The sequence below is a fragment of the Leuresthes tenuis genome, unplaced genomic scaffold (assembly GCF_036924035.1).
Source record: "Leuresthes tenuis unplaced genomic scaffold, fLeuTen1.0.hap1 SCAF_16, whole genome shotgun sequence".
In the NCBI taxonomy this organism is placed as follows: domain Eukaryota; kingdom Metazoa; phylum Chordata; class Actinopteri; order Atheriniformes; family Atherinopsidae; genus Leuresthes; species Leuresthes tenuis.
The window spans coordinates 11,642,570-11,662,818 of record NW_027325370.1 but is presented as its reverse complement, the minus strand read 5'-3'; the positions used below and the strand labels follow the sequence as shown (position 1 = coordinate 11,662,818).

Sequence of the window (20,249 nt, the reverse complement as noted above, 5' to 3'; positions counted from 1 at the left end):
CTGCAGCCCTGAATAGCATAAATGGATATGGAAAATGGACGGATGGGTATTCATTCTGTGTCTTATTTTAATAGATTTGTGTCTCATGGTGGTAATTTTGCTCCAGTATGAAATTACATCTCATAGTTTAAATACTGTTTCTTTTACTTTGGCAAATGTTGCATTATGACTAACAGTCGGACTTTATCTATGGCAAAGAACCAAGAAAAAAGACAATAAACCCAAAATTACATGTATTCTCTTATATGCCTTTGAGTCCTTTTAGCAGTACACAGATAGTGCAGACATGAAAAGTTGCAGCTCAAAATTAGCTTTGGACCTCATGGGATGTAAACTTTCTCTGAATTGGCTACATAATAATATTAATTTTCTACAGTTAATTGCTTTCCTGTCAAAAGTAACGTAAGTTACGTAGTCATGTTCACTATGCAGTGGTATACAACAAGTTTACTAAAAAAACATCTGTATTTCTTTTTGAAGATGTATTCTTCTTCTTTTACTGATTTTCGTTTTTTTTAGGTTTAAAAACAATAATTATATCTGCATCACAAAAACAAGCAAGTAAACCATCTATTTTATTCTGTAGTCAGTCAATTTATTACATGGAGCATCATTATTTGATCATCTGTGGCCAACAAACTGATTTTCTGCGTTTCACGTATTGGCCTTTAGGTGGCAGTACTTGGGTAGGAAGGAGGTCAGTCAACTTCCGACTTCCTCCTCCTTTTGAAGAGCAAGTCAAGCTACTGCTGCAATGGCAAAGCTAAATTTGCTTTGGCTGAAATGTATAATTTCATTCACCGCTGTCCAGGCTGTGTTCGAGGATCAAGTGGGAAAATTTGATTGGTAAGAAAAATGCTGTGAGCCGATGAAATACATCTTTTATTTTTCTATTTTTATGATGTGGAAATGCTAATGCTAACACCTGTCACACTTATTAGCTACGAGTCGTTGTGTTTGGGCTGGACTTTATAAGAGAGGACATTATAGAAAAATATAGAATTAAGTACAGGAATTATCGTCTTGATAGCTTGCTTAAGGAGCCCTCAGCATATCCATTGTCCATCCATATCAATGTTCTGTTCGGATAGCAATGGTCCTATGAACTCACTTAGTTCATTTAAACGAGGCTTATCTCAAATCATTTGGCAATCCTTTCAACAAGCTGATAATAACCAGTGCACCTTCCATCAATATAGTCTGCCTTATTGTTAAGCAACTGCTTGATAGAAATAGTAATGATAATAATGATAATAAACAAACGAATGTTTTTTCTCCGTCTTGTGGTTCACAGGAGGCAGCAATATGTAGGCAAGGTTCGCTTTTCTCATTACGACACACATATGCAGTCTTCAAAAAAAGTTCTTCTAGCAACGGAGAGTAATGTTTTTGCTGCACTCAATACCAGGACAGGAGACCTTTGTGAGTATTTGATACAGCCTCAATATCACACACCTGTCAATGAGAGTATAATTTTAAACTGTCTACTCAATGTCTGTTACAGTTTGGCGACATGTGGATAAGACTGGGCCAGAGGGAAACATCGATGCTCTACTGCAACATGGACAAGGTGCTTCTCTTTTTCTCATTATAGTTGAGCTCCATCGTTAAGTTCCCTCAGTGTATTTTTATAATCGATAATATGTGTCTTTGTCTCCTAGATGCGGTGCTTGTAGTTGGTAATGGGCGCTTGCTGCGCTCCTGGGAGGTCAATATTGGTGGTTTGAATTGGGAAATTGTGCTCGACTCTGGCAGGTGAATATGTCACCCTAACTTGCAGTGGTTGGGTTTAAACTTGTCTTTATTTTAGATCAAATATTATCTACTTTTCTTTTGCTTTTTAGATTCCAGTCTGCAAGTTTGGTTGGACAACAAGGCACAGTGAAATATGTGGCTGTTTTAAAGAAAACTGCCATCTCTCTCCATTACCTGTCTAATGGCCATCAGAGGTGGATAGAGAACCTACCAGAGAGGTACATATCCATGTCTTTTTATTTTACGTCATCAGTTAAAGCCATTTCTTTTCTATCTATATTTAAGAATATAATTCTTGATTATCACAGTTTTCTCTCTCAACCTCTACAGTGAAACTGTGGATTACCAGGCTGTATACTCTGGGGGAAATGGGGAAGTTTATGTGTTGGGAGTCGTTCCCCATTCCCACATTGCTGTTGTTGTTTACAGCGTGGATGACGGAGAGATAATCAAGCAGGTACTCCCGTTTCATAGTTTCATATTCTTCTTCAGTAGAAAACAGCAAAATTATGAGTGGATGTACTAAGGATAGAAATGTTTCAAATGCTGAAGTTTATTCTTTGCTTGTTTTGCTTCCAGATCTCAGTTGAAGCTCCGTGGCTCTCCAACATACCGGCCAGTTGTGCAGTGATTGACCAGGGGATGTTGACATGTGTAGACTCCACAACCATGTCCTTATACACACTTGATTTACACCTACAGTTACAGATGACTCAGATCCCTCTTCAGGTATCAAACAAAATGGAACCAAAACTTCTCAGTAGTATGAAATGTCAATGTATGTTCTTCACTGTAGTTTAATTAGGTCTCAGTCACTTGTCTCTCCACATCTGTGCTCTATTTGTACATTAACCTGTTTCTCTGCGTGAATGCTTTTCCTCAGTTTATACAGTTATTTAAAAAAAACATTTGTCTTTTCTCAGTCGCTTGGACTTGACGTAGACACGGGCTTTCATCTGTCCCTGGTGTCACACCAACCTAACCCGGCCCATCAGCCACAGTCAGAGTTCTTCCTTCAGCTCGGGGCTGATCGCTTTGTGCTTCTCCAGCTCAACAATGGTCAAATAGTTACGCTGAGGGAATTCAAGCCGGTATGTAAATGTTTCTCAAGATTTAATTTCTTATTGAAATTCTGAGATTTCAGATCACCTGTTTGTTTTTTTTTTTGTTTTTTCTTTGTTTGGTTGTTTGTTGTTTTTTCTGATGTTTGTCATCCAGAAATGTGACCTTCTTCTGGTAATTGTGCTATAAAGCTGCCTGTGTGTCACATTCAGCCTTGCATCAAAGAAATTCGGCAGCGAGGACAGATGTTTTTTCACACTTCGGCCATGCCGACTTTTGACCTTTGTGGAAATTTAGAAAACTCTGTTTTGAAGGAAAATGTTAGCTACTTAAAAGAGAAGTCTCTGAGACCTAAAGTACCAGGTTCAATGTAAACGTCAGCTGACACTCATGCTCGAATGTTTGATTTCCCAGACAGGCAGTAATTTGCCATTTCAAACGTTTCTTGCAGCGTCTTGAGTTCTAAAGTAAGATTAGGTGAAATATAAGTTCCCAAACTTATTTTTGTCATTTAATAAAGGATAAGTTTCACTGTGCCAGAAAAATATTCAAATAGCTAATTAAAGAAATAGTATGTAAGATTGCCTGTTACATCATTTTGTTGATTGATAGGCCCTCCTGGTTTCATTTGCCACTACTGGAGAGAAGACTGTTGCTGCTGTCATGTCACCGAAGAATAAAACGGTGAGTTCATAAAAAAATCCATCCATTAATTTTCTCTACTCGCTGAATCCAACTCAGGGGGTGCTGGAGCCTATCCCAGCTGTTCGTGAAAAATGTGGTTTGTTGTTGTTAACCTCCTGAGAGTTAAATTCCTGAGAGTTTTAGCTGCTGTGGCGCAGTCTTGTTTGTTTTTTTCTATGCTTCTAAAATGCTTAAATTTAGTTTTCTGAACATGTCAAACTGGTTGAATCAGGCTTTTTAGGTAAGTGATAGGAAACATGATTAAAAACATAGGATTATTTGTTGCCACCCACAGGCCTGCAGTATTAACCTCTTTAGTGCTGAAACTGGACGCAGACTTCTTGACACAACTCTGATTTTTGCCATGGATCCTTATGGAGGGAAACCAGAGAGGGTGAGTTTGGTTCGTTTCCCAGTGATTTTGGGTTTAAGCAACCGTGGTCTTTGCACGGAGTTTGAAATAACTTTAAGAGTAGAGTTTGAGACAAAAGTGTACGATGTTGTTTGTTGTTAATAATTGTTTCACAATCTGATTTACTTCAATGTATTTTAGCTCTATGTACAAGCATTCCTGAAGAAAGATGACTCTTTTGGCTACCGAGTCATGGTTCAGACAGAAGATCACACGCTCACCTTCATACAACAGCCAGGTATGAATAAAAAAGCAGAGAGAGCAAGGAAAAGATGCTTTTTCAGTTTCCACTGTGCAGCTTGTTCAGGATTAACCATGCCTGTGACATACACAACCGCATGCCTGTTGTTTTTTTTGTTTTTTTTCAGCATTATCCTGACTTACTCTGACGTCATTTTAGAGCCATGCACTGTCGATGCTTTTGCAGCTGCACATCCTCAAACCATGTTGGGAGAGATTCTTGCTCACCTTATCCATTGTTTTAGACATTGGAAAAACAATGGCATGCTTTAAAGGAACTTTATATAATATAAAGCCCTGACATTGTGACAGGTCTACTCTGCTGATTTTACATTCAGCTGAAAACTAAAAAGGTGGTGATTTACACAAGAATGGAGGTTGAACCTTGAGCAGAGATCACAAATCACCTTATAGCATTTAAATTGTGCTTTTAAACTGAGATATGGGAACTTTTAAAATCACATTCTACTAACTGAGAATCAGGAGTTACTGTATGTAAGTGTTTGCATCCCGTAGAGACTGAAGGTTGCTGGAGGCTGTCAGATACAGCTGAATAGTTTTTGTATCCTCTCCCTGCTGCTTCCATCTGTTCTCATCCACTTTCCAGAACAGATTCACTTCATTATGATTGAACTCTGTGTTTATGATTGCAGAGGCATTCATGTGTGCTGCTCTTTTTTATTTCCTTTATTTGACCACTAGGTGGTGCCAAAGTCTTTGTCTGCAACGTTTTCCTTGCAATGACCTAAATCTGGTGATACTGTAGTCCTATCTGTAAATATTTTTGTTTAATTAAGACTGCTATTTTCATACAAAGGTTGCATAAGGCGGGTTGTTGAGAATCAAGGGGTGAAACTATTGTTTCCTCACTCATTGTGTTTACAGCTAAGATTCAATGCATCTTTCCAAAGTGCAAAGAGATCGGTGAGCCATGATTTCCCTCATGAAAACAATTTATTTACATTCCACCTCTTAATCTTCATGATTACTACCAGCAACAGATCACTAAGTGGAGCATAAGCAGACTCAGATTTCACAGTTCACATGCAGATTCTTATCTCTGTAAAAATAGTAGAAAAATACTACCAATGCAGTAGTTGATTGAAAGCATCAGCTGTCACAGGGTGTTTAAGATGAAATGAGTGATTACAGAGAAATAAAGAGTCTTTGTTTCCAGGGCGTGTAATGTGGACCAGGGAGGAGGCCCTGTCAGATGTGGTGACAATGGAAATGGTGGATCTGCCGCTTACTGGAACACAGGCTGAGCTGGAGGGAGAGTTTGGCAAAAAGGCTGGTAAATGTTAAACAAAAACTCTTCTTCAGGCCCATTCATATTTCCACCTTTTGGTGTTCGTAGCTTTCAATCATCTGAGCTGTCTTTTTTTACGTTGGTATAGGCTTATAGCCAGTTCAAACCAACAAGTCTTGTATTTGTTGAGGTAATGATTCACCTAGTTTCTGTTAGCTTCACTGTCTTTTGTTTTCTTCTGTTTTTATTGCTGCATATGGATTCAGCGATTCAAGGTAACACACGACTCTGTCTTTGCAATAAAAGTAGACTGCCTATCTTACAGCTTAGGTCACTTGTGATCGACTGAAAATCCTTTTTAATATCCACTGAGCCTTTCTTGTTGTCAGCAAAGCAACCCTGTCCTCCTCCAAAGAAGATTAATGTGTTCCTGTCGTGTTCCTTCTTGCACTGTTGTATTAAATGAATGAAAAGCATGACATTGACAACCACTGAAACTCAGTAAGCAGAGTGTGCTTGCTGTAATTCGCCTAGATGGGCTGATGTCCATGGTGTTGAAGAGGCTCTCCTCTCAGCTCATCCTGCTGCAGGCCTGGGTCGCTCACCTCTGGAAGCTGTTCTATGATGCCCGCAAACCCCGCAGTCAAGTAAAAAATGACATCACCATTGAGAACCTGTCCAGAGATGAGTTCAATTTGCAGAAGATGATGGTTATGGTTACTGCATCCGGGAAGGTAAATGACTATAGCTTGCATTCTTATTTAGTCTCTGTTCGTTAGTATTTCAGGAGAGATGAGCTCTGTTACTCATCTGTGGTCAAACTACATTTGGTTTATTTAGTCTAAGATCAGGCAGGCCTAAAGAGAAATATACTTCAAATCGCACTGCTCACTTTTTCCTGAACCGTTCATTCTTGTTTTGTTTTGTTTTTTTCTTCTTCTGTGAAGCTCTTTGGGATTGATAGCAAGACTGGTGGTATTTTATGGAAGCATTACCTTGACAACATCCCATCTAATGCCTCTTTCAAACTAATGGTGCAACGGACAACTGCACACTTCCCTCATCCACCACAGTGCACGCTGCTCATCAAAGACAAGGTATCTGTTGAAGATTTGCTGCTCTGGTGCTCAGTTTTACGGCTTTAGAGTCAACATCTTAAGAGTTTTTTATGCTTCTCTGAGCATGTCTTGTCTCTACAGTGCTTATTTCCCTTTATTTACAACCGCTTGACAAGTACTGGTCCAACCTTTGTAACGTTTGGTTGTTTCTGCAAACCATTTGGAACACTGTTTTTGTTCTCCTTTTTAAAACATTCTTTTAAATGATTTTCTTTTTTTTTTATTTTGTCATCAGGACACAGGCCTGGCCACACTACATGTATTTAACCCCATCTTCGGAAAAAGGAGTCACGTCACTCCACCCGCACTACCTCAGCCGATACTTCAGTCACTCATGCTGCCACTCATGGACCAGGATTATGCCAAAGTCCTGCTTCTCATTGATGACCAGTACAAGGTCTGTAGCCATCGTAAAAACAATTCATCCGTCTTCCTCGAGTTCTTCCGTTCAGCCTGTCACATGTTACACACAAGTAGAAACTAATGTAAAATGGTGATAATTGTGGAATCTAAAGTTTTTTTGTGAAGTTGGTTTACACACAAAACTTACTTATAAACACTGCCTCCATCTCACTGATTTGTTTATTCATTCATTTGTTAATTTACTTTCTATTTCCCAATCCCAGGTGTCGGCCTTTCCATCTACCAAGAATGTATTGCAGCAGCTCCAAGAGATGGCCTCATCCATATTCTTTCATCTTGTTGACTCAAGTCAGGGAAGACTGTCTGGTTACAGACTGAGAACGGCAAGTGAAACTTTTACTTCATTGTTTCCAGGCTGTTGCGGTGAGCTACTATGAAATAATATTGATGTAATGACTTAATCTGGATAATTTATGTGCTCTCAGGACTTGTCAACTGAGCAGATCTGGGAGGTGGTCATGCCAACAGAGATACAGAAGATTGTCTCTGTCAAAGGGAAGAGGCCAAATGAGCATGTGCACTCACAGGGCAGAGTAATGGGAGACCGCAGCGTACTCTATAAGGTACGCTAATGTACTCTGGCCTACTGTGGTTTGGAAATGCTGCTGAAAAATTCAAATGATATTTGCTTTTATTTATGTGGGATTTGGTTGGTTACGGCTCATATTTTCCACTTCAGTCATAAAGACAGTCATACGTAATTTTCTTTTGCGAACAGGCTTTCCCAGTGAGTCATATTCCCTCTGCACTGCTCCCTTTGAATAAAACTTCAACTAGAAGTTAGTCCATCTACTCCTGTCCTTATTGCGAATAAAGACAGGATTATAAGATGTCCAAAGGAGAGGAAATCACAGAAACATTCAAAATCAGCAGTTATGAACTGCAAAATTTGGTCAAATGTTGCTGTGTGCCGTTGTGTCATATTTTAAACCTTAGTGGAACAATTTTCATCATGATTTCATCCATAATTTTGTAACTTCACATATGATCAGAGAAAGCAAAGTAGCTTCAAGTTTGGGTGTGTCAGACCATGTTAATTTGAGAGCAACTTTTTCATTTGAATTAATTGGGTGTCTCTCGTTTTCACAGTACTTGAATCCCAATCTCCTAGCAGTGGTGACTGAGAGCACAGACTTGCATCAGGAGCGCAGCTTCATCGGGATCCTGCTGATTGATGGCGTGACTGGTCGCATCATCCATGAGGCCGTTCAGAGGAAAGCCAGAGGACCGGTGCATGTTGTGCACTCTGAAAATTGGGTTGTGGTACGCCTGACCGATTTCTACACTCAATCATAAGAATAGAAATAGCAATGGTCATCGGTTGAATTAGGCTTTGTCACAGAAGTCTTTGAGGGTCGGGTGATACTTGTTGAATCTGCTGTGTCTGTCTGAATCTGCAGTATGAATACTGGAGCACAAAGTCTCGCAGGAATGAATTCTCTGTAATTGAACTCTACGAAGGAATGGAGCTCTACAACAGCACTGTGTTCAGCTCGCTGGATCGGCCACATGTTCCTCAGGTGCTTCAGCAGTCTTACATTTTCCCCTCCTCCATCTCTACCTTGGAGGCCACCCTGACTGAAAAGGGCATCACCAGCCGCCATCTGCTCAGTGAGTTCCAGTATTTCTCTCCAACTTTGACCTATTTATATATTTGACAGTTATTTTTCTCAAAAACGGAAAGGTCTCTTTAAATTTGCTCAACTCTTTCATAACATGTTTCTTTGGACTTGTTTCGTCACAGTTGGCTTGCCCTCCGGAGGGATTCTGTCATTGCCAAAGATGTTCCTTGACCCACGCAGGCCAGAAATAGTAACTGAGCAAAGCCGGTAAGTTCCCAGTCAGATTGGGTTTAACATTGAACTCCTTTCTTTTTCCCCCCCATCTGTCCTTATCTGACTTTTTAACTTGACCTCCAGTGAAGAGAACCTGATACCGTATGCACCAGAGCTCATCATCCGCACAGAGTGGTTCATAAACTACAACCAGACTGTATCAAGAGTGCGAGGTATTTACACAGCCCCTTCTGGACTGGAATCAACCTGCCTGGTGAGTCTGGCTTCAGAGCACTGACAAACTTATTCCATGACAATTATAAAGGAAGGTTTCCCTTGTTTTATCAGAGGTTGGCCTTTGATTTAAAGTTGTTTTTTTCTGGAATTAATTTGAATAGTTCACCATTTATGATATTTACCTTTGAAAATGTAGTTTATATTTTCTTGGCTCTGTCCAATTTTATTTTTTTTTTAATCTAAAACCTAAATATTTTCTTTAATTTTAGGTGGTGGCATATGGTCTCGACATCTACCAGACACGAGTGTATCCCTCAAAGCAGTTTGATGTACTTAAAGACGACTACGACTACATGCTGATTAGTAGCGTACTCCTCGCCCTTTTCTTTGCCACCATGATCAGCAAACGCCTGGCAGAAGTCAAACTGCTCAACCGGGCTTGGCGGTAAAGTAATCGTCAAAGTCCTGCACCTTACAGCCCCATGGCTGCACGAAGGACCTCAGTCCGAGTAGATGAGAGTGCTGAGGCCGTGCCTGTAGAAGAACACAGGCCAAAGTTCAATAAGGCCCTTAAGGAACTGCAGGGGACAGCGGGGAGGGGGTGGAAGGAGGGGTTAGTTAAGGTTTTAAGTGTTTGTTTTTTAACTTATTTTGCAAAAAGAAGAAATGATTACATAATAGAATGATGATTTTCTTTTGTCACATCATTTTCATTAAATGTTTAACACAAAACTAATTACAAATCAATGGAACAGACTTGGATTTATTAAATGGTGAAGTTTGGAAATTCCTACACGTATGAAAGTTAGGTACTTAAATTAAATTAGTTTGTCCAAGATTACTTAGGAGACATTTCTGCATCACCAGGCAATTCTAATGGATAGTGATGATAAATGTGGCGGTCAGAGAACAGACAGAAAAACACATAATCGCCATGATGCTTAACAGGCCATGTTGGTTGGATGGCAAATGAACTGTGAATATGAAGTGTGAGATGATAATGTAGCATGCACAGGAAAACATGTTTTTTTTTGGGGGTGGGGGGGCTGTCCTGAAGACTCGTTCCAAAAACAGAAAACGTAAAAAGGCCCAAACACTGTAGATTTCCACTTGTGGCTTCTTTATGTTGCCTTGAAAAGCTGTTGTGCTCAGACCATCACCGCGGTGCAGAGAGCAGCCACAAGCGAAGCCTCACGGTGTGCGAGCCTTTTTTTTTTTCATGTTTGTGCTGCCATTCGTCCACATCTCGGCCCAGCCTGGTTTGGTGTGGATGTGTGTGTTCTCAGCTTGATCTGAAGACTCTTCCCATTGAAGGCACTGTTGCCACCTTCAAATATTTGACCAAGGAACCTGACCAACAGCAGCCTTCATTTAGCAGCATTCAGTTTTGATCCATTAAAATTCCCTGTTGGAACTCCAAACTGAGTGGCTTCTCTTTTTTTCTAAAACTTTAAAAGCTTGTTGAAATTATTAATTATGATAACACATTCAGTATTTCATGAAAAGATTAGATATTAGATCCTAAGATCTAGGTACTTCGATAATGTGTTCATTCATAATTACCAACAACAGATTGTAATAGCTTTAGTCTTGAAATGAAGAACAAGGAAATCACACAATGAATAAGTTATTTATTTCTATAAATAGATTAAAAACAGCTTTTATAATTACTTTTGACACATTGATAAACTTGCAGCCTTTACTAGGGCTGAATTTGATGCCGAGCCTTCACGAGAACGTCCAACAAGTTGGTCTAACAAAGGTTGTAAACATGATCTCATCCCATCCACAAAAAAGGAACATACAACATTTTAACCGAAGGTCTATTTTGTACCTTTTTCTAACTGCATAAACAACATTAGAGCTAAATTTGCATCCATCATTAAAACAGTTTTCTATCACAATTAGTAGTTTGCATGTAACTGAAATCCAAGAATCAGACTTTGACACAAAAGTATACTTTTCTTCTTCTTTTTTTTTTCTTTTTAAAAATGTAAATGTTTTTGCACATAATCCAAACACTGAACTGCAACAGAATCCACTGAAACTTCACAAAGCATGAAGCGAGTCCGGCCGCGTATTAGATATATCTCTGTTTTAAAACACGACTGGTTTGTGTTTAATGTTGACCACATTCTTCACTGTCATATCTACTACTAATCTAAATGTGAGAATGATTTAACAAAACATCAAATTTATCAATATATTAGACAATATATTTTCAAGAAACACTCTCATAAGAAAAATGACACACATGGAATGAACAATCTGGCACAAGCCCAGCTTGTACCTCTCGATATTTGCTCTCTTATAGGAAATACAGTATTAGCTCAGGCTAATTCTAGTAATGTGAGCACGGGCTTAAAAACTAATGAGCGATTATACAATTTTTCCAGTAAGAACGCTGCAATATCTAAGTCAGCCTCAGTCATTTTGGACATTTTTAAAGGAGGTATATTATTTTTTTCACTATTAGTGAAAATATTATAATACTGTGTGCTGTACCGTGTGTCGCGTGTTGAACAAGAGGAGACATCCCTTAAAATACTGACCGGTAAATGTTCAGTCAAAATTAGACAAAAACCTCACAGTGACAAAACAGATAAGTCATTAAAAATAACAATGTGACATTAGAAATGTGAGTACCTGCTTTCACACACTGTATAATAGTGTCTTCATGTACTTACTAAAGATGTCAGTCACAGTTTTGTATCCATGAAATTTCATTATCAAGTGAAGGTCTCTTATCTTTTCAGCCAAACGCCTGTACTTCCAGTCCTGTTCGGTTCACTTAGGAGTCTCTCTCGTCTCTGAGCATGTGCTGGTCGGCCCGGCGGTAAGAGGATGTAGTGTGTGGTGCTCGCCTGTTTTCCATCTTTTAAGATTGGAACAATACGGGGAGAAAACTGTGTCGCAGGGGGTGCCCTTTCACTCTGTTGTCTCTGTAATGCCTTACTCACATAATTTGGGTTAGCAGCAAAACTCTGTGTGACAGGCATCACTCCGTTGATATAAATTGGAAGACTTTTGGGGCTTGGGGTGCGTGGTGGACAGGGGGGCACTAATGGAACTCTTGGAGGGATTTTGGGTGGCTTGTCATCCTCGGTTGCGCTCCCAGTTTTTGAAAGAGCAAAAGGTTTAGGCGGGATGGGGATGCGAGGAGGGATTTGGGGCTTTTCAGTGGGACAAGGCAGCCCTTGTGTTTGAGAAGGAAAACCTGGACATGAAAATCGGATTCTGGATGAGGGGTGTTGTTCCAGCTCTTTGCTTCCACAAGTATCCCTGACAACAGATGCCACACGCTGGTTGTCTTCTCTCTGGAGAGCGAAGGACCAGTTGTTTGCTCCAAACCTGCCAGCTCTAACCACTGGTCTGTCATCTCTGCTTGGCCAAGAGAAAGCTATGGAGCCAGTTCCAGCACCCCCATCACTTACTGAGTTCTCCTGGTAAGCGTGATTCACTTTTCCACTGTCTTTGTTGCTGCCCTTGAAGATGGTCTTTGGGCAGCTTTTGGGCAAAAGGCGCTGGCGGTCACTGGTAAAGAACTCCACCTCTGTATCAGCTGCTTCATCTGACATGAGCTCCTCAGGGTCAGGAAGAGGTGGGAGGGGTTTGGTCTCTTTGTGATGGCCCCCAAACACTGCCTGTCTCTGGGATGAAGGGACCACTTGATCCCCCTCACTGAGCAGCAGCGTGTTGTCTAATGTTAGGCGGAAGGTATCCGAGTGGAAGGGAGACTGGGAAAGGCAGATGTTGGCTGAGAAGGGAAATAAATATTGCCTATTAAAAACAATGAAATCCAACACTGAACTTTACGCTTAGAAATCCCTTCTTTGTTGAATAAGGTCTGCTATCACTGTTGCCTCAGACCGTGCAGAAACAACTCCCCAAGGAAGAAACATGGAAACAACTTGCAATGAAAACTCCTCACTTACTGCAGAAACAAAGTAAACACATGCTGAAAACATCCGCTTAACCCATCACCTTCTTCGTCAAACATCAGCCACAACACCCTGATTAACACAGGAATTGCCATTATCTGCAGGGCAGGCCATAATCTTTACTGAGCTTCCCATAACCTTCTCTGTGGAAACATCCGACGTGCCCCAGACTGCAGGAACAGCTGGTGACCAGGGAGCGATAGCTTCCCCTCCTCCTTCGCCCTGTTCTCCTAGAGCAGCCCTGCTCTGTGATGCCAAACTCACCTACGCTCTGTCTACAAGCTGTTTTATTAGACAAATGGGGTTTGTCCAAAGGGGATAAATCTCTTACAGTGATGAAAGTATAAAAAGCAACCTAATTTCAACTTGGATCATTCAGTCTATCTCCTAATAGTGTAAAACATAAGAGGCAGACGAATGAAGACAGTCAAAAATATCAATTGTTTGTACTGAAAACATCTTAATTATTTCATGTATTCAAGTTAACAAAAGAGCTGCTGGTTGGAGCCCATGGATTTTTTTTTTTTTTTTTTTTACTTATTACAAAAACAGAAACAAAAGTTTAACGACTCACTCAAAGAAAAAGTAATACCTCAAGAAAATACTCACAGTTAACCTCTTTGGCCACTTGCTGTTGTTGAAGCTCCCTCGGGTTTTGTTCCATGTCAGCACTCAGGCCGAAGCACACTCTGCAAGGCGAGAGAGATTGAGAAATCCATAAGGAGCCGCGTGTAAATCATTCCTGCACCTAACCTGTCGTAAGTTATTACATGTTAAATAAGAAGAATAACAGATGCTTAAATATTCTGCTCTCTTTCACCTATTCACATTATGCAACAGCATTTCAAGTTCGTCTTTTCTGAATCGTGATCTGTACAAATGTTTGCTCCTAATTGATCTAACATTACCTTATTATTCTGCTGTAATTTACATTATTTTTAACTTACACTGTGATCTCTTATAAAGAATCTATTGTATGTTCTAAAAGAAGTGTGTGCACGGGGAGAGAGCTCTCCTCTGCGGCTCATCTTCAAATTTCTTCCTTTTTTTATTTTGATATGGAAAAGTGAATTCGATTGATTGATTTTTCTATGTGATCATCGAAATCAATGTATCAGAAATCCACTTGTGTACTGTCTACATTAAATGTATGAGTCCAAATATTGTGCTAGAAACACTATGTATGAAAAATATCACACACTGACTTTGTTTGCCTTTTCTTTCTTTTTGATATTTTTACTTTCAGTACCTGTTCAGGTTGGGCCGTCCCCAGTAGTTATTCTGATTTCCGTCCATGTTTCCCAGAAACTGTGGTCTTATGAATCACGAAGGTCTGTTTGCTTTGATCTAAAGCTCCGACACAAGCCTGCTCCATCGAACCAATTCAAGCGTCACTCTTGGCAGTAGCAAGCTGTTGAAGACACACAGAAACTGGTTAGAGCTGTCGTGGTAGAATTTTGCAGTGAGCATGAAAACATGACAAAACACACATTTTATCTTTCACAGTTGGCGTTTGCAGTATATCGCTACTTTCATTTGAACAGGTAACACCTTCGTCACTTAGAAAAATCCCATAAACAGGGCATACAAACGATAAACACACAGCTAACCCAGCTGAACAACTGGTAGGTTGAGGGTCCGCTTAAGTAACTTAAGAAAAGCAGGAATCAACACACGAAAAAGAGTTCAATGTAAAATTCTGTATAAAAACTGTTCACAAGGCAGATTGTGTTTGGTTGCAGTGGTGTCACATTATAAGAAGCTATGCAGAACAGCTATCACAACACATCCAGTTATATGTCATTCTGTCCTGGTTGTTATAAAAAGTCTGCCTGAAAAGGAAACCTACCCAAACAAATGAAAATAACAGAATGTAAGAGATTTTCACATTTTAAATTGATACTATGTTTTTTTTTTTTTTTTTTTACAAAAAACAACTAAATATACTATCATGTGAAAAAGAATTACAAATTACAAAATTATATGTATCAGGACATAACAAAAAGAAGTCCTTATCAGGACTTTAAATCAGGTAACTAAAATCTCAGATGAACAACGTCTATCTGACACTGTTTGAAACGGCCAAAATTCAGAATCAGAAGCATTTATTGTCAATCAAGCATTACAACGCACACAGATTGAAATGGCGTTTATCCAACTCCAGTGGAAAAAAACACAGCCACAGACTATACTCCATAGGGAGTACAATGTGGGGCCGGGAAAAAAACCTCAGGAGTTAGAACGGTCGCAGCCAACTAAGTCCATCCCCTGATTCAACAGCTTGTAGAACCTCCTTTAAGAGCAATAACTCGAAGTAATTGTTTTCTGTATGATGTTATCAGTCTCTCACACCGTTATGCGGGAATTGTGGCCCATTCTTCTATAACGTTGCTTCAGTTAATAGAGATTTGTGGTGATTTGTTCATGTTCCTGTTTTCTGCCATTCTGTCATAGATTTGCTGCTGTGAGTCGAGTCTTACATTGGACTCTAGAATACTATGGTATACAAAGCATTTTTTGGTCCACTCAATGACTGTGAAGGTTCCCAGACTCTGTGGCTGCAAAACAAGCCCAAATCATCACCCTTCCACCACCGTGGAAGGGTGGATAGTTGGTATGAGAATTTGTGTAGATATTCTGTGTTTGGTTTTCTCCAAACGTGGTGCTGTGTTTTCTGATCAAACATTTCCCCTTTGGTGTTTCAGAAGTCTTATGTTTTGTTCAAATGCAACTTAACAAGCATTAATCATGCTGCCAAGTTGTTTTTAAAGAGAAGAAGCTTTCTTCTGTTAATCGTTCCAAGCACGCCATACTTGTTCAGTGTTTTGCTTCTTGTACCGTCGTGAACTAATGACCTTGGGGTGAACTTGCTGGGATGTCCACTCCTTGGAAGATTGCCAGCTGTCTTGAATGTTTTCCACCTATGAATATTTTTTTTTTGCTGTAGAATGATGCCCTTTAAATGGATGGAAATGGCTTTATAATCCTTCCCAGATTGATGGGCAGCAAAAATTGCTTCTCAAAGATCTTTGCCCAGGTCTTTCATTCTTGGCTTTATGTTCATCAAGTGCATTTAATCAGCAGCACCTGGTCATTTACCCTCTTTATTCCTATGGAAGCACTGGGCGTGTAGTTAGTTTAAAATACACTGCTTTTACGTTTTGGCTTAGGTTTTGATTAATAAACAATGACATGATTCAAAATGTTGTGAGCAGCTGAGGTTGAATTTATCTCATTTTAAGACCTTTTAAGGACCAGAGTATTTATTTAATATGTCCAGATACATATGTAAAACCTTTGAGATGAAAAAGGATGTACTTCCTTTTCACTCTGACAGTTCTACTCTAACACTGACTTATGCTGTGCTATTACACTACTTTTGGTGAGCCTCAAAATAACAGCCACAACAACATCCCAGTAAAATACTTCAGCCTGCTCTTGCAGCTGCTGTGCAGTATGTATCTCTTTGTAGTTCTAGACTGTTGCGCAACCTTTTGGGTCAGATGTGGGAGGGTGACAGCACTCCTCACCCTCCTTCCTCTTTTTGACCATGAAACACGTCAGTATCCTCCCTCACAATAATTGTAATTGTAATTGTACAGAATTCCTGTGATGCACCACCATTGAGATGGCACAAAAGCAAAGCATGTATATGCGCTTGAAGAAAATTTCAGTTGAATTCCGTTAAGAAAAGGGGCCTCATCTTGCTTTGTTTATCTATCTGCCATTGCAGTTGCCAAGGAAATTGCTTCCAATGAAAATGTTTTCAAGATATTATAATTGATGTACAGTACCAGTCAAAAGTGTACAAACACCAGAATTTATCCCCAATATTGTGAAGATTGTAGATCTACATTTATGATCCATCATTGACACTTACTTAATAAACAACTACAGTAAAAATGGATGAATCACATTCAAATGTAAGCACTAACTTAATACCACACACTTGACTAGAGGCCACGGTCTCCATTTTCCTATCACATTGCAATCTCAGTCTTCAAAGTCATGCTTTGTTTCATGTCACTGATCGGTCCACTGTTCAAGTGGGAAGCAAACAATGCAGAGAATGCAAAGACAAACCCACTACAAACAAAACAGTAGCTCATGCGTGTATTTGAATATTAATGTCATCCTTAAACAAAACATCTGTGGCGTCATGTCCACCCGTGAGCCTTGGCGATGGAAGACGCTGAACAATTATGAATTCTACCGGCAATTACTCAGTGTCCATGAATGGAACCACTCTCAGCCATGAATGGGCCTTTGTGCCACTTCGTTACAGAGTGCAGCAAGCCTGAAAATACAAGTGAACTCTCCCATGAGGTTAGGACGAGAGGTGCGCCATGGAGACAAGCCGACAGCGCCAAAGCATGAGCCTGTGCCGCACATCCCCTGCAGGAGGATTGCGTGTGTTGGCATAGTTGGAAGGACGAGCCACAGGCTGGAGAAAACAGTTTGTTTAGCTCATGCAGGAGCCTTGATGTGCTGTCCTTGGCAGTCCCAACCTCAGTTTTATTCAGGCTATTCACTAATGAAACAGTTACAGATGAGCTAATTATTACTGCCTTGTGCTTGCATGAAGTATTTGTTACACAATCACACCAAGTAACTCTAACAGGTTAACAGGATGTACCCTGATCATACTTACACACATGGAATATTTGCAGTCTTCAACAGGAAGGTATAAAGCACTTACGCAACATGGAATTTGCAGCCTAAATGAAAGCTTATGAACCAAGATAATCTAAATTGACAACTTCGGTTGGTTTTATTTTCTATTAACAAACCAGATCTGGGGCAGACCTACTGTGTGCTCCACGAATTGTTTTTTAATGGGCCATTTATGTCAAGCCTATGCTGTAAATGTGACATGTCTCACATAGCTCAATAAATCATACATTTTAACCTGATAACAGGCGCACACACACAACCAACAGCAGGCTAAGAGTGATATGACCACTCTACTATACTATAAAACAGTATTTTTATAGAGAAAAACATCTCAAACTAAAAAGGGGATAAAAAGATCTTCTTGTCTTTGTCATGATTTGGAACAAACATTTCTTAATCTTTTTATGGCTGTACTGCAATGCCGTACAGCCATAAAAAGGTCTATGAGCAACATGTTGCAGCTCTAAATTTACTGACAAGGTAAACTTTTCACATTTTTATATTGTAAAAAAGTAGTGCTGCCTGTCTTGCAAGTATAGGCCAAACATCTGGCAAATACATACCGTAGCATTTCAATCTCAATATCTTACATATGTTTTTTCACTGCTGTATTTCTTCTAATTCTTTTTTTCACCGTAGACATCGTTGTATATTGCTGTGGTCGCGCAGCTTCGAGATAAGGCCACTCTGTGTTATTATGCGTGAATACTACATTAAGTATTTTACAACCACATGAAAAATAAAACCTTTGAATCTGGACCTGAATCCTGACTTTGGAAACGAGACTGATAAACTGCTTCTTTCTGTAATCTTTTCATTCTTCACCTTTACTGCAATTTAGTCAATATCAATAATGCAATTTATTTACATATGAATATTTTACACTGTTTACATAATTTAGTAGTTGATTCAGTGGCTGACTGTGGTAGGTAAAAATAAATTATCAGTCAAGCTGATTATTAGTTTCTTATAGTGGGAAGCAAGGAAGTTGTTCAGAAAGCCAAAAAATTCAATTACACATAATATATACTCTAAAAGGTATAACCTATGAACAATATATTGTAATATTCACTTACTTATGCCTTTAATTATACAATCATTTAAGACTTGAACCTATGTGAGAGAAGAACGAGTGATATTGATGAGGATTCTCAGTCATCCAAGTCATAGTAATCATAGCAGCTTGAATAAAGGCAACGGGACTTTTTATTGGATCTTGAAGTTTCTCCTCTCAGCCGATCTCTGAGTCCAGTCCAGTTGCCATTATTCAAGCTCTTGAGTGTTGATTAACTGGTATGATCACATTGCCTACTCTCATATTTATGTAAAGGTAAAAAAGGATCCAAACGAGCAGGTAAAACTGATGGGGTCTCAAAAGCTGTTCATAATATAGAATATTACATTTAAAAAAAAAAACAACCTCTTTAGGTTGAGTGAGAATATTAATCCACCCATTTATGACGGAACAAAGTAACACTAAAACTGAACAGTGCTAAGCAGTTTTGTTCAATCTACACAATTTTATTTAAAAATATATATTTTAAGATTCAGACAGAGAGTACATTGCGTATGTTTTTAACGTTTTTTTCCTTGGGTACAAGTACGTCCATGGGTGAGTCGTTCTTTAGCGCCCACTACCGGCTGACTGGGGATGGTGTCGAGCAGTCGCTCATCCCGCCTCGACGCCGCTTCCCTTGGTCGTCAACTGGGAACCCTGCAGCGGGCAGGAAATCTGTGAGTCCCGCTGGACAAATAACCACGTCTGTCTGTGTTACTGGTGTAAATAACCCGCAATGACGCGCGGCGACATAACAAGCTCTGCTCCACAAAAGGATCTACAAGTAACAAAACTGATTTTGATCTCAGACCGGTAGTTTTTTCCATTTTCCGTGAGGAAAACAGCAGTAACTTTATATTATAGACCTGTTCTGTTAGAGAAGACAAGTCCATCATTCACATGTGACACTAAAGTACAATTAAAAAAAAAACTAAACTTTTTTCCCCCTCAAATAACTTGTTAAAAGTCACTCGTAGGAAACGTGAGAAGTCCTACCTTGAACTGCAGACTACGTCTCCATCACGGTCGATCGCTCCTTGTGAGAAAATGCGGCTTAACTGTGCTGTGAGCCGGTGTCCCATCAAACCTGAGCCATGTGCACCATCCTTCCTCTGTCAACAACACTGGGAGGTGAAACTTGATTTGGTCAGAGTGACGCGATTTTCCATAACTCATTATAAATGAATCCAACACCCCTAGCACGTTACTGTAACTCCACCCAAGGCCGCCTTAAAGGGGAAAAATACCCCTTAACATGAAACACCACACTATTTAAAAATGTACCAAACACCTCATAAATCTGAAACCCCTCTTCTTGCTCATAGGATTCTTTTGTATCTGAGTTTCTGGTAATTCATTTTATTCTTGTTCATTCCAGTGGTAACAATTGTAACTTTCTTGCTTGGCTGTGAAAATATGAAGAATTGTTCTTGATTTAATGATACAACAGCATATGAATCATGCAAATCAGCTCTTTAATGATCAGTCACTTCTCTGAAAAAAACAATTATGCTTAATTAGTAGATCACTTGTACCTTTCAGTATACTGTATGTATGTATATATATACATATACATACATATATATATATATATATATATATATATATATATATATATATGT

General features: G+C 39.5%; 2 protein-coding genes across 3 annotated transcripts; one reads left to right on the top strand and one right to left on the bottom strand.

The window, feature by feature from the left end:
- The first annotated feature begins 699 nt into the window (after positions 1 to 699).
- Positions 700 to 10,376, top strand: emc1 (ER membrane protein complex subunit 1). Its single transcript, XM_072367600.1, has 22 exons — positions 700 to 846; positions 1,295 to 1,422; positions 1,505 to 1,570; positions 1,662 to 1,755; positions 1,845 to 1,973; positions 2,086 to 2,212; positions 2,335 to 2,484; positions 2,679 to 2,846; positions 3,430 to 3,501; positions 3,797 to 3,895; positions 4,055 to 4,151; positions 5,331 to 5,447; positions 5,937 to 6,136; positions 6,350 to 6,499; positions 6,756 to 6,917; positions 7,147 to 7,266; positions 7,369 to 7,506; positions 8,033 to 8,206; positions 8,344 to 8,554; positions 8,688 to 8,772; positions 8,863 to 8,992; positions 9,225 to 10,376. Exons 1-22 carry the CDS (start codon positions 755 to 757, stop codon positions 9,402 to 9,404), a joined length of 2,889 nt encoding a protein of 962 aa, XP_072223701.1. The 5' UTR covers positions 700 to 754; the 3' UTR covers positions 9,405 to 10,376.
- Positions 9,997 to 19,865, bottom strand: LOC140272232 (ERBB receptor feedback inhibitor 1). Of its 2 annotated transcripts, none has more exons than XM_072367602.1 (4): positions 19,624 to 19,865; positions 14,146 to 14,307; positions 13,506 to 13,649; positions 9,997 to 12,712 (listed from the first exon to the last, which is right to left on the bottom strand). In XM_072367602.1, exons 3-4 carry the CDS (start codon positions 13,558 to 13,560, stop codon positions 11,700 to 11,702), a joined length of 1,068 nt encoding a protein of 355 aa, XP_072223703.1. In that variant the 5' UTR covers positions 13,561 to 13,649; positions 14,146 to 14,307; positions 19,624 to 19,865; the 3' UTR covers positions 9,997 to 11,699. The 2 variants fall into 2 exon arrangements, with proteins under 2 accessions (XP_072223703.1, XP_072223702.1); XM_072367601.1 differs by having other exon boundaries at positions 13,506 to 13,585; positions 19,624 to 19,864.
- Positions 19,866 to 20,249: the final 384 nt, after the last annotated feature.